The sequence below is a fragment of the Opisthocomus hoazin genome, chromosome 5 (assembly GCF_030867145.1).
Source record: "Opisthocomus hoazin isolate bOpiHoa1 chromosome 5, bOpiHoa1.hap1, whole genome shotgun sequence".
Classification (NCBI taxonomy): domain Eukaryota; kingdom Metazoa; phylum Chordata; class Aves; order Opisthocomiformes; family Opisthocomidae; genus Opisthocomus; species Opisthocomus hoazin.
The window spans coordinates 56,070,644-56,087,789 of NC_134418.1; the positions used below are offsets into that span (position 1 = coordinate 56,070,644).

Genomic DNA, 17,146 nt, shown 5'->3' on the forward strand with positions numbered 1-17,146 from the left:
TAAGTCTTGAGAGCTGATCCTGCTGTTATGGAAGTTAGCAACAAGCCTCACTAGGAGCATGTCTCAGCCAGTATTGGTTACATCAGAATGTCTCTTTTCACTTATTTTATTGTTAAATAATTTATTTTACTGTTTTAATATTGAACAAGTGAAATAGAACATAAAGATTACGATAACTTCATTTAAAGAAAAGCTTGACACATCTGAGATGATGGGATCCATGGGCCTCTTGGAACGGGTGAAGCTAAATTCTGATCCCATCTGCTGCGAGCGTGCGTCTTTGGTGCACATGTGCTCCTCAGCTGATTCTGTGCGTCATGCTGCTGCTGACAGACACACAGGGCAGGCTTTTTACATTTACTGACTGGCTGCTTGTCCATCAGGCATGAAAACAAACCATTTGGGAGCATGACCTTTTCTTACTTTGTATACAGAAGAAGCCAAATTGTGGCAGTTGATACTTAATTCGTATTCACAGCTGTAGTCTTCACGTTGCCTAGCGACTGCCAGCCATCAGAAGGGGCAAAGATGAGCCAGAGTGCAGTTCTGAGCCAGATATACAGAGATGAGTTGTCAAGGTCAGGCTGGTGTACAAAAGTGCATTGGCCATTTAATCAGTTTCTCGAACAAGTTATAATTCTGAAAATCAATGGCTATAAACCATCTTTTTGTTACAGAGAATGCAAAAAGCACCAAACGCTCTTTGCTCTGAATCAGTTATGAATTAGTTCAAGACACTGAAGGCATTTTGTCTCTCCCGACGAGCCTGCTAAGCCATTAACAGAATCATAAGTCTTTCCCCTCACATTCGGCCTTTGGATTTTTCCTTTGTTCATTCCCAAAATAAGGAGAACCAAATATAGGAGTTACCTAGGTATTGGCAGGCCACTTCACAAAGACATATGGCTGTTTGTCAGGGTTTAATGTAGGACAAAATGGGGGGGGGGGAAAGTACTTACATGAAAATCATTAAGCTTTTAATATTATGTTGAAGATAGATTGCCAGTTGAGTTCTATTAAATGTACATATTTTATTGTTTATTTAAAATTTTCTTGTATTTTATCATCTGAGACAATGTCATCAGCAGTGATATAATTGGTAGTAATTGACATACAAATGATATTAATACTAACACTTTGATTTTTGCTTGCATTAGTAACTTATGACTTCTTTTCTTCAATTATTTTCAACAGGGTGACCCTGGAGAAAGAGGAGAAAAGGTGAGATGTGTTTCGCTTCCTTTGTGGTGGTTCTGTTTTGGAGAACTGCTTGAAGAATTGCCAGTGCACTGTTTCCGAGTTTAAGAAGGAATCAATACAGCTACTACCTAGAGCTTGAGCAGCATTGTGCAGCCTTTACGAGTGTCAAATAATACCTGCTAATGGAAGTTACTGATCTGCGATTACCGCAGTGGGATTAGTCGCAGAGAGCAGTGGTCATGTGTTAAGGGCTGCACAGCTGAGCAACAGTGCAACTAATCCTAACTGTCATTAGTCTCAGAAAAAGATGAGCCTGAATAAATGAGAGATCCACACATTTCTCATAGCTTGTGCGGAGTAAAACAATTAGGTAACAGAGTGATAACTAGATGGACTCTAAATAATGTATGGGTAACCAGTCTTCTGCATAGTAAATGTGGATTCCTCCATTCTTGCTTGGATCAATTTAGTAAGAACAAGGGAATCTGCCCCAATCATCTTAGGCTGTAGGCTGTCTGGAGAGGTACCAGCAGCACGGATGGTACACTAACGGTGCTCTGACTTGCAGTGAGTTAGTGAGAAGTTACTTCTCTGATTCCCACAGCCACTCCAAGGCAGGGGTCGAGGGAGCAGAACAAGCTCCACATGGCAAAATGTGGGTGCAATTCACCTCTCCCAGGGAGAGTGGCCAGTAGGAGCACCCGTCTGAGAGTACACGCCGAGTGAGAGCCAAGCTTCTGCATCGGTACAAGGGCAGTCTGAGAAATGGCATAAGCCTTTTCTTGAGTAGGAATCTGTACACAGCCTCATCTTCTGCAAGTACACTGAGACATGTTTTCTAAAAGCAAGTTGCTTGTATTCAGGTACAATTTGCTCTTCAGAAGTGTTTACCCATGTTTTTGCAGCTGCGGTCAAATTTTGCTTCCAGATCTGTGTAAATCTGTGTAATAGCAGCTGGAAGCATGCTTTGCAAAGGCAATTGATGTCACATTTTGAAAAGCACATCATAAAAGTAATCCAGGGGAATCTTGAAAGTGTATAGCCCACATGTAGAAGTACATACCTGGGAATCTCTTTTCATGAAATCATTGCTTTGATTAAAATTATATTTGTTGAAAAACTTCAGTAATCCTTTGTTTGTTTTCAGGCTCAAGAGGAATAACTACAGATTTTAACATATACTGAATTTCTGTTACTTAAAATAATTATCTTTTTCCCTAATCATCCTTTGTCTTTTCCTAAAAAATGTAATTATAAATACCCTCAATATGCTTTATCATGTCAAATGAACTTGGGATGTCATTCCTAACAGTTACTGTTTCGTGTTTCCAGGTCTCATCAAGCCCTTTATTGAAGTGGTGCTAGATTGTTAGCTAGTTCCCATTGTGTCAGCGACTGTGATATACAAAATGGTCTCTAAGTCCTCTGAATGGAATTTTACATTAGGATTTTCAGAGCAATGTGACAGATACTGAATAAATACTGTTATTTGAATACTACTACTGGTTATTGGACCAAGACCTACCAGAATGTTTTTTAGCCTACTTAGACTCAACATTTATCAATATTTTGGGAATTTAAAATATTTCTCACACTTTACATGAACCTCAAGTCCCAGAGAAATTTTTGACCTGTAGAATCGTATATAACGTAGACTTTTTGGTGTAGTCTGGACTTATTATAGGGCTAGATGACTATAAATGGAAATTGGGTCTTTTTATAGATAAATCTTTTGAAATGTTTCATAACAAAACTGCAGAAAATATCTACCCAGCTGTGAAAAAGTGTTATCTGAACATCACTTCTTTAACAATAAACTATGCATAGAATTCATGTAGAGATAACAAAAATTTTGGTGGCTCCTTGGAGGAGTGGCAGTCAGTGAAGTTTTTCTAATTTGTGAATCATTCATGAAGGACTTCAGAGTCAGAGAGTATATGCCATCAATTACTTGAGAAACCTACTAAGAAGTATTGGAATTGTGTAACTGTCAGCTGAATTTGATTGGATGCATTTTAGGTGAATGTCTCTGTGTTGGAAAAAAACATATGGTAATTTAAAATGCTAAATCATAATGAAATCACTCCTTCATTGCTGAACCACAGTGATCTGGGGAAGTCTGTAGGCTATACTGACCGGTAGTTATTTGATAGTTTGTGGGTTTTTTTGAGGACCTGTGAAAGGGATTACAGTTGTGGTGAAGACTGCATAAAACATAGCAGCTAAATAAACCATGCTTCCTGACTGTGTCATAGAGAGATTGAGTACCTGATTAACAAAATTAGCTTGCTAATCATGTTGGCATACTGACTTTTCTCTGCATGGTGTGTGCTTACATAAAATCATTAAAATGTAATATGTATTTTAATTATAGGGTGATGCTGGAGAAAATGGACCGAAGGGTGACACAGGAGAAAAGGTACACTAGGTAGTAGTAGAAAAGAAAATGCATGCTTTAGGTGTGCTTGCAGTATAACCACCTAATGAAAATAATAATTTGATCAAAAGAAAAATGCATTTTAAACTGGTTTTTGTTGGGTTTTTTTTAAAGATGCTGAGTGATTTGACTGAGTTCCTTTTTATGGACAGCAGAACAAATGTCACTGTTCTGTACAATTAAGCATAAAATTCCTGACTCTGTACAGCAGCAGCTTTAGTACAGGCTACATCAGCATGTCTCTAATTAGCGCTCCTCTTCGCTGAAATTTGCATCATCTAGAAACTTTGGTCACAGCTTGCCAGACTGTTGGAATGAGGTCTGCTGAGTTATAGCCATTTCTGATATATCCTTTTATGTTTCCGCTTCTGTATTCCCCTCAAAGAGACGAACCAAACCAGTACAGGAGAAAAAATATGGTATTGTGATAGGTAACTTCCTGCTGGACAATTGAGAGTTGAAGATAAAAGCTGCATTTTAAGTCTTTTTGCCAGATGACATCAGCAATAACCTCACTTCATACCTTGTTAGTTAGTTGTTGCAAAGTACTAACATGTTGTAGAAGTCACTAAAAAGCAGACGTCAAAATTTCATTTTTTTTATTTATTTTAGGTGAGACTCATGCTGTATCACTGCAAAAAAAAAAAAAAAAGAACTTGAGTTTTTTAAAGTGCTTTACTTACACAAGTCATGGTCTTTAGCAATCAGAGCAAAGCCTGTGTTGCACGGGAAGAAGGGTCAGTCATAATGATCTCTTCTGGCCATCACTTTTGAACACATATGTTTCTAAAAACAGTCATTTTAGGGACTACGCTTGGGCAGAAGCATAAAAATTTCTACTTGTATATGTGTAATTGCTTAACCAACTCACACTGCACAGTCAGTTTAGTGCAAGGAGAAATTTGTCACAGATTTATCAAGCTGGTAAAGAATGCATGGAAATCTCTCATGTCCTATCATTTGGATACGAATGTAAAGCTATGCTTTCAAGAACGCAAGGATTTTATGGGGCATATTCTAAAATCAGCAATTAAAAATAGACATTAGATTTAAGAATAGTCAAGTTATTTGATTCACAGAGTTCTTTTAAATAATACTTTATCTACAGTCATGCTTATTAACCCAGATGAAAGTCTTAAGAACCTTCTCTAGTTACTTACACAATGTATGCTGGTAACATCATCTTGATCCACTTTTATGTGATTCAGGAATATAATCTCTTAGCAAGTATGAGATTGTTGTTCAGACAGATAGTCCTACAACAGGTAAACAGGAAGTTTGTAATCTCTCGGGGAAGCCTAGTGCAGCTTCACTTGTTGCTTTTCTACTTTATCAACTGTGAGACTGAGGTTGCATCCACTAGAATGCCCATACTGCACTGTGGTCCGCAGTGCTCACATCTGCCTGCTTGAGGTCTTGTTTAAGGAAAGAAAAAGTTCTCTCCTTCTTTCGGTGGGAAATCTTTTCTCCCCAAATATAATGTTTTAAACATTTCTGTGTGAGCTTTCAACACTTTGGCAGTCTAGTTGGGATCAGCTTGTGGAAAGTACAGGTCATCAGGAGTTTCTTATATTGCTGTATCTGAAGAAATTTCAATAAACTTCATAATACAGAAGTCTCCCGTCTCTTCCAGGTTTCATATAAGTTTCAGAGGAGGGGTGATGACATGGGGGTACATACTGTTTGTGTGGAGTGCACTGATTTTGCCAGAACAGTCTAGAATACACTGCATGAACTTTCACAACAGAGCGAGCAGAACTGTGACTTAGTTGACTTTCATTATTTGTCCTCTGATTTCCCTGCCTGCAAGACAATTTGCCACCCAGAAAAAAGATCCAGATCTTATAGGAGAGCTGCAGCTTAAAGTTTCTGATAGCTAGCTCTGCAGTCAGCACTTTGTAGGGAGTTTAGGAGGGTAGTTTTTGACAGATAATTTCGGAGTAAGCATTAGACATGGTGTCATTACATTACATTTGTACTACTTAACAAGGATTGTATTCTTTCCTGCTCTTCAGCACAGGGGGAAGTTTTTGCTGTATGATCGTTACGGACAATTCCAGCGTGAATTTGCCCAGCAATTGCTAATCATATAAGTGTTAGAGGCAATCAGAATGACTATTACAGCCATATTTAATTAACATGTTCACAAAGTAACCGTGACTTTTCTCCTGTATTTTTTATTTGTATTTTTTTTCTGTATTGTGTCTGCACTTTCTCTACCAGTGTCATGATCATCTTGAGGAGGCACTTAAACTTACCTTGACTAAAAATCCTGCTGTAATGCAGGGTTTCAAAGTAGCTCGAGAGGATTCCTTCTATGGTTTCCACTGGGTAGTTTCTGTTGGGCAGGAAATTAACATAAAAAACTACATCTGTAGTCTTAATAGAAGCAGATGAATTCGAGTTCCAGCAAATTTCACTACCAGCCTTATTGATGCATTATGCTTATGTAAATCTTCTGTTACAGCTTTTCCCTGCTACACAACCTGTGCTTCATATTTGGGTAGCTCTGAAAAGTTTCGGGCATGTGTTACATTACGGAACTTCACTACCAGCCAAGTACTGAAAATTTTTGCCAGCTGAACACTTGTGGGGAGGAGTGTAAGACTTATAAAGACTCAGTTTTTAAAGATTGTTTTCAAGAGAGCTGCTGGATGTATTCAGAGATGAGATACGGCTAGTATCCATTCTGATCTCAGGTCTTTAGCCACATACATGTACAAACCCTTCCTGCTCAGTAAACAAGCCATTAATTTTATGTAAATAAATGCAGAGACCATTACACTACGTCATAATGCTACACATATGCTTAGGAGATTTAATTCATAGTTCTCAAAACTTAAATACATTTCTTTAAAAGCTTAAGTCATGTTTCTGTGAGATAAATACCAAATTTTTATATATATGGTGTGAGAGAGAGAGTTCAGATGAACAGTTTCAGACTTGGTTTAGGAATGGGTTCCTGTCTGTGCAATGAATGTAACTTTGTTTTCTGAACTGCTATACCTAGTGGCTCTCAGAAATGTGGACTTGGGTGCCTACTTCTTGATCTGTGACTTAAGAAAGAAAGAGTCTTTGTTGAATTGTCCTACTTTGAAGACAGTGTAAATACCAGACTTGAGTTCTTGCTGCTACTCTTCTACTGTAGCCTTGGTCCCTAGAAACTGCCAAGCATCTTCCTTCTGTGTGCATGTTCCCCTGCTAAAGTTTCTTCATCTCCAGACTGACTCATCAGAGAACTAAGAACATGCTGTACCATAATTTTTTCTTTAATCCCGTATTAATTTTCATTCCTGCATGAAGGTAGATTATAAATATTTCATGTCTTATCTTCCTTGTACCCATCATTATCACTTAAAATGTTTAACTGGTGAATGTCTCTTACCAGTTGCTTTGACACCCTTATAGCTATAAAAAGTCCTTGAGGCTTTGCAGTTGTACATGTTTGTAAGGGACATCAGCAGTATCACTCATGCATGTCTGTCAAAATGAGGCAGCTCAGGTTTCCAGACATGAATCAACCCTTCATGTTACTGATTTTTGTGTTTTCTTCACACAAGACCAAGCGGCAGTAACTGTGTAGAGGAAATCTATTCCTGTTCTTCAAAGAGCAGTGAGCATGTTATCTGGTACTGTTTAGTTTTATGAGACTATTACCAAAAAGACCCTATACCCAAACCAACTTTAAAATTATGGCATTCACGTAAGGCTTCCTGCAGCTTCGCTGAACCATCAGGAATGGGTATCCCCTATTTATATTTTAATACAAAAAATATTAAGCATTTATAGTCTGCTTGTACATGTTCAAAGTGGATTACAGTACTGGTGGCTATGATACCTATGTAATTCACTAGTAGGCTGTTGAGGAGCTTGAAGTTGCCACTGTGTAGCAACCTGTTACTTTCAATGAACAATCCAAATTTATTTTTAATAATGAATGAGACAGTTCTTCAAATATAAGCACTCTAGCCGTCTTCAACAGCGTATAGCTTGACCAGCAAATTTTTCATTAATTTAGGTTTTTTCTTTTTTGTTTGGCGTGTCATTTAAGAAGAAAAATGCAGTGAAGTGAATATACAAGAATTTTAAGAATCCTGTGACAATTGTACAAAACTGGGAGCTAAAAGCTTCCTTGGCCAGGTCACTCACTGATCCTCTGCCCTTCTGCATATCTCTGCCTATCAAATCCGGTCAACCCAGCAAAACACAGATGAATCTTTTTGAATGCTAATGCCTCCTCAGAACAGAGACCTTTCCTGAATACATACATTATTGTAGAGCTCTCATCCTGTAAAGTGTAACACTTAACTGCACTAAACTATCAGTTTAAATATGCTGAAGAGCTGTGGAAATAGAGCTATGACCTGTCCTGATGGGGATAAACACATAGGTCACAGGGGTTTCTTTCAAGGCGAACCTTCATTAGCACAACAAGCTTTGTCAGTTGAGACCTGACACTTTCCATCTGTAGAATTAGGTCAAAAAGATTGCTATTATTCTTTGTAAATGACAGTAAATTATTTTTAATGTATATCAGCAATTTAGAGGTGTCAAAGTATGTCCCATTTTCTGGCTTTATGAAGTACGTTTATACAAAATCTGCAATTATTGCATCTACATTATTAGTTGTGAAATTTGAGGTTAACTATTACGCTGTTTGGATGAGTGAAACTAAATCTCTCTGCATGTTCTTGAAAACAATGCTGTTCATTTTCTGAATCACACTGATTTATTTCATTGGGAAAATTCCTGTGTAGCACCACAAAAAACAGGTAATCTTGCTATATAGCTATTTTGCTATATAATCTTGCTATACTCTTGCATATTTTGTTACATCAATTTCCTGAAAAACTGTGTATGTAATAAGTGTGATTATTTCTTGTGGATTTTGTATCAGGGTGACCCTGGTTCTTCTGCTGCAGGAATTAAGGTAATTTAATTTTAAAGCAGTTGTACAGGGAGAAGAGGGGTGGTTGGCGTGTGTTATTTTGCAGTGTCACAAACATTTTGGGTACTGTTAATGTTATAGTTTTCCCCAGCACTATTTTTAACTCATTTTGTCACATCTCATGTCTTTCATCTGTTTTCTTTTAGGGTGAACCTGGTGAATCTGGACGGCCTGGACAAAAGGTATTAGCTGGAAATGTTCAGTTTTCGTTTTCTTCTCTGTTGGATTTGTGATAAATGATGTTACACAGATGTTAACAGTGGCACTTACCTGTAGTAGGATGAGCCCAAGGCAGTGAAATTTAACAGCCCAAGGCCTGTACACATTTGGTGTATGATCATTTTGTATTTTAAAAAAGCACAGGAATGATGATATTAATCAGCATGAAAAGTAATATTAGACTAACCCACCTCACTTTCTAGTCACAACACGCTCCTTGCATTGAAAGCTTACCCAGCTGCAGCTGGTGAGACTAACAAAGAATGGCTCTGCTCCTGGAGTGATCACAAGTTAACCCTGAATGTTTGAATATTAACCTTCAGACTATGGTACGCTATTACATCTCATTAGGAAGAAAATAAATATTGACTAGAATCTATTTCACATATACCTGTAAGGGGAATCAAGCTGTCAGAAACACGTGATGTGTTTGGAAGGACATAGACCAGGTAATGCCGTTCTGTTCTTCCTTCCAGTTAAAGAAATTCCCTTGGGTGCTGTGTAGCTGAGGCTGCTTTTGCAAGTAGAGGTCGAGCAGGAGCTGTAATGACTCTGTGTTGCATGAGCGCCTCTGAAGCTGCGGAATTTCCTCTTTGAATCCATAGTACATCAAACACAGTGAATGCTGTGCCTTCAGTTGCCTTTCATGAGAGTAGGAGGAAGGTCCTGCTGGGAGAGCTGGTGAAGGGACAAAGAGAAGAGACAATGAGGGAACCAGATTTTCGTATTGCAGTACTTGGTTTCCATCGGGAGCCTTCAGCACCGTTCTTGCCTCTTGTAACATTGAAAATTAGCCACTGCTGCCAGAGTGGAGCAGAGTCCAGCTGCCAGTTGAGCTAGCAGGTATTCCAGACAGACTGCCAAGAGCTAAAATTCTATATAGCAAATGGCAGTACAACCATTTTCTAATACTCAGGGTCTTTTGGTGACTAAGCAAAACCCCAAAACACTTGTAAATACAAAATAAAGTAAGAAGTTACATCTTTTTGTTTGAGAAATTATAACTGTCATCGACTATAACAGACTAAACAAAGACTGTCATGGTTGTAAATGCAGTTCTTCAGTAAAATGAAGTTTTAATTAGGAAAGGTAATCCAAGTAGTTTAAAGCTATCTAATCCACAGAATCATTCAGTGTGTGCATTCTGCAGTGTATGCTCCGCTTGGGTAACAGACTAGAAAATGCACTTAAGAGCCTGTTGAGATTCATACACTCATTAGCAGGCTGCCACGGAGGCAAAACTAGCAGTGATTTATCAGCAGGCTCCTGGATCTCAGTCCCCAGGTACTCACATTTGATCTTGTTTAGGTAACATAGATAAGCGAGAGGCACACAGTTCAGACTTTCTATAGTCTCAGCTTGTTCACACGAAAGAAGGCTTAGCGTGTTCTTTCCAGTTCATCTCACAGTCTCCCAGTATGCCACATTTGTGTCCCCAGCCGAAACTAGCAGCTCGCGTAATGCTCTCATTCAGAGTGCCTCCTCCAGCCACATGCCCTGTGTTTGGTGTTCTGCCCTTTGCTTAGCAGGAACTCGCTCACCCTGTCAAAGGCTGTGGGGGACTGTTTTTTCAACTGAAGGCACATCTCTGGCCTCTGCATCATCTCAATAGCTTTCCCCCTACTGTGCCCCGTTCCTATTTCATTCTTGTAGCTTCCTCCTTCCTTATATTTTACTCCATCCTCTTCCTCCAGTTCTTCCTTATCCATCTTCTAAGGACAGATAAATATTGAGCTTCCCACCTGAAAATTTTTTACATGAAATGAAATGTGATGGTGTTTCAATGGCCTGACAAGGCTGTCGTGTGCCGTGTGTATTGCAGAGGTGATAGAACGACCTGCCCTGCCAACTTGAGCATTGTGAGATGGAGTTTGTATGTAGCATTGGTTTCTTTAAAAGTCATTCTTCTCATAAATCATACTTGGATCTTTTCTATCAGGAAAGGTCCAGAAAAGAAAATATTATGCAAATTTCATCTGCAATACTAATTCTAATGAAGCTTTAGTGATTTCATAGTTCAGTGTATCTTTCACATTGTTTAATGTATCTTCAAGGGATGTTTTAATTGTTTTAGGTTATTCTGACCCTGAACTGGTTTTGCTGGATCCGTTAGGCTTGTTATGTGTGGGCCTATGGAGGTTAGCTCTGTCCCAGGACTAAACAGTGATTTACTGCAGCAATACTAATAGATTATCAGTTATAATTATTCAAATGCTGTGCTTAGAGGTGAAATCTAGTGCTTCCACAATTAGATGAGAAAAGGTCACAGTAGCAGTGTGGTATGTATGGCTACTCAGGTAAGAAATTGTAGGAGAGAGGAGCAGGGTTTTGGAGCTAGCATTTTGTCAGGAATGAGTGCAGTGGAGGCCTTTTAAAGGATTATTCTTTTGCAAGACCCATTTTCTGCTTTAGAAAGTGTTAGACAGCATACCAAGAAATAATAGTGTCTATTGAAAATGGTATCCTAGCCTCTACCCTTTCATTTCATTTTATAGGTAATATTTTGCGACTGGAATATTTCCTGTGCTTTTAGGCAATGTGGACAGTTAAAATTTTGTAGTAACTGGAATGGACAAAGAAGCTGTTATCAGGTCCTCCTATAATGTTTAAAAATCACTCCATTTGGTAAAGCAATTTGCAGACTCTCTATTGTGTTTTTCAGTTTTGTGGCAGAATGTAACTTTGCTATTAGCGCTTCAAGTCTATTTAATACTACTGCCTCAGAGAAGTGTATTTGGTTACTGTAGTCTGATGAACATCTGTATTATGTGTACACATGTTTGTGTATCTATACATGTGTGTGAGTGTATGAATGTATGTAAGTGTGTGTGTATAGACACACATATAAAATATTTTAATAGCACGACCTGTATGAATCAGCCCAAACCACAGAGCTGAAATCTGGATTTCTGTAAAGCTCAGGAGTGTATAAAATCTGCAATACAGTTCAGTTCATTATAAAGGTAAAAGTTGGCTTCAGAGTTCAGACCTGAGCTTCCAGAAAGTTCAGGGAATATTCAGATCCAAGGTGGTGGTTAGAATATATCTCTGTATTAAAATAAAATCTCCAGCCTTTAAAATAATGTTTTCTTCACATGTTATTGCTCTTTTTTTTTCTGTTCATCATCTTTATTTCCCTAGACAACATCTTTCTATTTAGCTGATGTCTCAAAATGACCGTTTGCGCAAATGTTGTCATTCTTGTCTTAGACTGATATCAACTTCATTTCAAAATTAATACATTCTGTTTTCAGCTCCTGTTACAAAATTACCCTTGCAAATACAGTACTACAGGTCTTTTCATTGCAATTTTAAATAAGCAAGGCGTTTCTGGGTAAAGCAATAGGAGGTTACATTCCCACTATCCTTCATGACACCAGGTATATTCACAGATAAATAGCAAGCACTGAAACGATACTAGAGATAGCTCTGTAAAAATGGTGGGCCAGTTATAATTAGGCAGTCCTGCTTGAATTGCACAATTTAAACCAAGCTCTTCTAAATTGCTTTGTAGCTAAATCAGACAGTTACACAGAACAATATCTAGCTCAGAGTTGAAAATGCAATAGAATTAAACATTTGTTGTAAGTACGGAACTGAATGGCAGCGTGTAAAATGAACCAGTGCTGCTTGTTTTCTTCCCTTTGGGTGAAGGCTAATATGAATTCATTTTTGGCTTTCCTGACATGGATTTTTAGCCTGGGTGTCATCTTCACATCCAAGGTTCCCAGAAGGTATTTAAGTTCTTAACATGACTCTTACTAATTGTACATTTAAGTCACTCATTTTGATAATATCAGTCCTGTTTGAACTGACTAGCAGTCATCTATACTCTTTTATCTTGCTGCAGAATATACAGCGGTGTTCACTGGATAGTGACCATAACTGAATAATGTCTGTAATATTATGTAATTTTCCTGTATAGGGTGAACCAGGTCTTCCTGGGCTTCCTGGACTCCCTGGGATAAAGGTAAATAAACTGTGATCTCTGTTATACCGGGGGGATGCCACAAATAGGGGGAGACTGCAAGAATGTGGCTAAAATGGACTTACTGTACTTGTGCTATATTTTCTTCTGAGTCTCTGGTATTGAACTGGGGATTGTCACAGAGAGGTTTCACATGGAAAACTGGTGAAGTGTCTATGGTTAAGTGTCCAAGAGTAAGCAAACAGCATATCTTAAAACGTAAAGTAGAACTTGCATTCTAGTGCTTTAAAAAATAGTCTAATATAGTAGGGTTTTGTATTTTTATTTAATGGAAGAGGCTTGTTATCAAAGTTTTACCTGGTTTCCACTTTTATGGATGCTTTCCAGTAGCAATAGTGTAGTGAATTTACCAAGCCTCCAGCCAGAGAACTGCATTAGTTATACACAGACTGTGGAGAACTGGCTCTGTCAACAAAAATACTCTGTGCTCCATTACACAGCAGTGATTTCCTCTGACAAGTCAAAAGTTTTAATAAGATTCTATTCAGTATTAGCTACAGCCCCTGACCTAATACCTGGTTTAGTCCCTGGCTGCCGGTTTGTCTGGGATCTCTAGGTAAGTTGATACAAAAGACATGTGGTTGGTTTAGGTCTAGCATAAGTGGTTGCATTGGGAGTTGCAGGCGCTTGCACAGATTGAGCCGTAGCTGTATAATGCTGCACAAAGTGAGTGGATTCACATATCCTGAGCGAGTGCAGATTAGAGTGGCTGCTTCTTCTTCGTGGCAAAGACTCTTCTTTCAGAAAACAAAATGTCTTTGAAACTTTTTCTTTGCATTCCAGCATCAGCCTGTGTATACCTCAGGAGGCAGTTTATAGAATTTCTCCAGTAACAAGGGGGATAAGCCAGAGGCCAAACTCATGTCCATTTTGGTAGGATTCAGGATTTATCTCACAGAATGTAACATTTGCAGTGATTTTCTCAAGGGTCCTATGAATTGCCACAGCAGTGAAGCATAATGTCCCTTCTGTTTTACTAGTGAATTGTGGGAAGAATTGAACATGCATGTTAAAGTTTGTACGGTGTAATATCTGAAAATACAGTTCCCAGGGAGACAGTTCGTTTTCTGCAAGAATTAGCCCTATATTGACTAATGAAGATCATGTAGGAGCAGAGCCCTTCATGTGATGGAACTGTATTTTTATAAGGAACTTTGACAGCATTCCCTATTCTGTTTACTGTAATAGTGAGCAGAGAGGTAGCTCTGTTGGAGGTCAGTTCCCAGTGCATCCTGGGGGCACTTGCCAAATCCAGCTGGGGGCTACGGCTGGTCTTTGGGGATTCCATGTTCATGCAGGCCATGCATGTCCATGCATATCATCAGCAAGTAAATAAAGAAGTCTGAGTCTCTGCTCAGGGAAAATTATGGCTTTTAAACTTTGTTTGTTTGTTCTAAGCATGGCTCAGAAAGGCAGCTTTCAGATTCATCTGAAAGGCAAAATGTGAAGTGAAAAATGAATGAAGGTGGGAGTTTTGCCCAGTGAATATCTGTTTCAGAATTCAGTGGATACAGTGAAGAAACAGTATAGATGCCTGCAGAATAAAATGCAATAATTTGGTGCGATATTAATCCTTTAGGAGAATGCTAGCTTCTATTAAAAGTCTAGGCCAGAGGGAGACTAGTGGTGGTTCAGTGCAGAAATTCCATCTAGTGCAATTCTGCACCGAGGTGGCTGGATGCACCCTTGATGATGACAAGCAAGCTAGCAGCGCGTGCACAGGAGGGAGCAAAGCAGATCTGATCACATCAGACTTGCAGGATGGGTGCTGTTTGATTCAAGGCATTTGTAAACTCTTTTAGTTAAGGAGTCTATAGAAAAAAGCCTAGGTTTTTCTGTCCCAGAGACTATGTGTGTGGCATGAGATGTAGTAGCAGAAACTAGAGAGCGGCTGGAGTTAGGGAATATGGGCACTTATCAGTAAAGAAAAAGCATTAGTTTAGCACCTTTTCTCACCCTCTGTTTTAGGAAAGGTTTATGTATCACCATGGTAAAATAATCTCATCAATTTCCAGGAACAACCTCGGTGATATCTTATGGAGAAACAAATTTCCAGTGAACAGATGCTGATTGAAAACTGTTTTGAAATATCAGTGACTGGATGAGAAACTTGAGCATGGAGGAAATCCAGTTGTCTGGACTTGAAGCCTGTTGGTGCTATCATGTTGTTACTGCCCAAAGTTGAAAAGAATGTTATTTGGAGCAATGAGGATTGTTGTTTTTTTTTTTTTTTTCTGATTGTTCCTTGTTGTTTGTTACATTTTTTCAGGGATTCTGGGGTCTGTTCCAATCAGGACTGTATAAAACTCCCTAAGATACCTCTTTGCTATTCTGTCTCAATAGTGATATGCAGTGGTGGCATAATGCAACAGACATAGCACAAACTTCACACCGTATCATGACATCTAGGAACTTGTTACAGTATGTAAGAAGTTTCCATAAGGGAAGTTTTCCCTAACACTTAAATGAATTACAGAGTTCTTGCACATTTGCATGCCAGCACAGTAGCTGTCAGAAGGGATTTTGCAGGCTATTCCCAAACTGTGAGGTGGATGTCTGACAACTCAAGCAAAGCACTAGCAGGGGCATGTAGGAGAAAGTTACCAGGTTCAAAACAAGGCAGTGGCCATTTAATCTCTTTCCCAGTAGGAAAAACTAATTATTCTTGTATTGCTGATATTATTTTGATACTATTCTTGGTTTTTGCAGTATTGCTCTCTTCAGTTTCTGTTACATTATGCAGGCATGCACATGTGCACAGGCACACTCAAAAGTCTTCTACAAAATTTTCTGTTGAGGCCCCTTGTAGCTCAAATGCTTTAGGGTTCTCACCACACTTTTTGATCTTTCTTCAGTGTTACATAATTGGAATGGAGAATGTTCTCCAAATTTGTGTCTTCCTATGATATTCTAGATATTAACATAGTCTATTTGTTTTCTGTCTTTTGCCCTGAGTTATTGGTGAAAGACATTTCTCAAGCAGGTTTGAAAGGTTAGCCCTAGGCAGCAAGTGCATCTGAAATGCGTTAATTCCTGTAGATGGTTGCATATAGCTTAAACCTGTGTTCAGCTGGCCAAGTAGTCAACGAATGGGGTTAATATATTTTCTGGAAATTAGATAAATAAATAGCAAAAGTTCATATCTATTTGATACACAGTAACTCAAATCACACAGGTGACTTCAGATGAACAAACTAGTTGTCTGAGGATCATTTTTACAGAACTTTTATGTTCTGAACAGCATTGGAATGGTTGGATGTTGGTGGACTGATACGTACAGGCATCTTCGAGAGACATGAGAGGAAAGAGGCAAGAGAAGACTCCATGGTGCCTAATTTTGAAAGAATTTCTTTAGTATCTTCTAGTACTTCCCTGTAAAGAAAAGAAGATCAAGATACATTCTATGCATGGGAAACTCTTGGATGTAGTTCTCCTGGTCTTAAATATTTGCCCTTTGACTACTGTGTAAGGAATTGAAGTCTCCCTTTCTCTACATCTGTTAGTTGAACTACAAATTTGCTTTCTTCTGAATGAATCTCTCCACAGTGGCAGGCTGTATTACGAAATGTTTTAGGTAACTGCACACATACATAGCACTCTTTACAAATGCTAAACCAGCTTGTGAAAACATAAATGCCATGCCAGGCAGTAGACTGTATCTTTCCAGCTACATCTCATCTTTCTTCTCATGGTTGAAGGAGCTTCCCAAGGCATCCAGTCCACTATGCTTGAACATGTAGCCAAACTACTTAAAGGATTAATAAATACTAATCAGTGGGAAAGTTTCAGCTACTTATAATGCCATTTCAATTAATTAATCAATTCTCCTAGGAACCTGTTAGAGCTTGGTTGAAGGTGATACTGGAGTCTGAATGAACAGCAACATTGGATGGACATACAAGTATCATATCTGAATTCAGAGTATGCAGCAGGGTATTTTATTACTTATTTTTCTAGACCCATTCCCTATGCACGTGCAGATGTTTTGGGAGTTCTTCCTGTTCTTTTTCATTCTCTCCTCACTGTCAGTTGGTGCCATGGAGGAAACACAAGCGCAGTCAGTTATTTCCAAGACAGTGATGAAGCTGTCTGTAACACGCTGGAGAAACTTTTCTCAGGCACCTGTTGCTGTTTAGGAATGACTGGAAACTTAATGAGCCCCTGAATGTGTTCCACCATGTCACTCAGGAAGCAAATAAAGGCACCTAAACACAGAGTATTAACTCATCGCTCTGATATCCCCTAACTGACACCAAGCAGACGTGGAATACTTTCTATGAAACACAAACTTCGTATATCTGTTTTATCTCATAACTTTCACAGGATGATAAGTACAAAGCAGCACTCACTGTAA

At 38.7% G+C, this 17,146-nt stretch overlaps 1 protein-coding gene across 9 annotated transcripts in view; it reads left to right on the forward strand.

The window, feature by feature from the left end:
* The window catches only part of COL25A1 (collagen type XXV alpha 1 chain), a 335,822-nt gene that overhangs the window by 265,964 nt on the left and 52,712 nt on the right, over nt 1–17,146 (forward strand). For all 9 annotated transcript variants that reach the window (XM_075421352.1, XM_075421360.1, XM_075421351.1 and 6 more), the window contains 5 exons: nt 1,195–1,221; nt 3,575–3,619; nt 8,535–8,567; nt 8,732–8,767; nt 12,730–12,774. In XM_075421352.1, the coding sequence (XP_075277467.1) occupies nt 1,195–1,221; nt 3,575–3,619; nt 8,535–8,567; nt 8,732–8,767; nt 12,730–12,774 (186 nt within the window). The remainder of the gene's footprint in view (nt 1–1,194; nt 1,222–3,574; nt 3,620–8,534; nt 8,568–8,731; nt 8,768–12,729; nt 12,775–17,146) is intronic.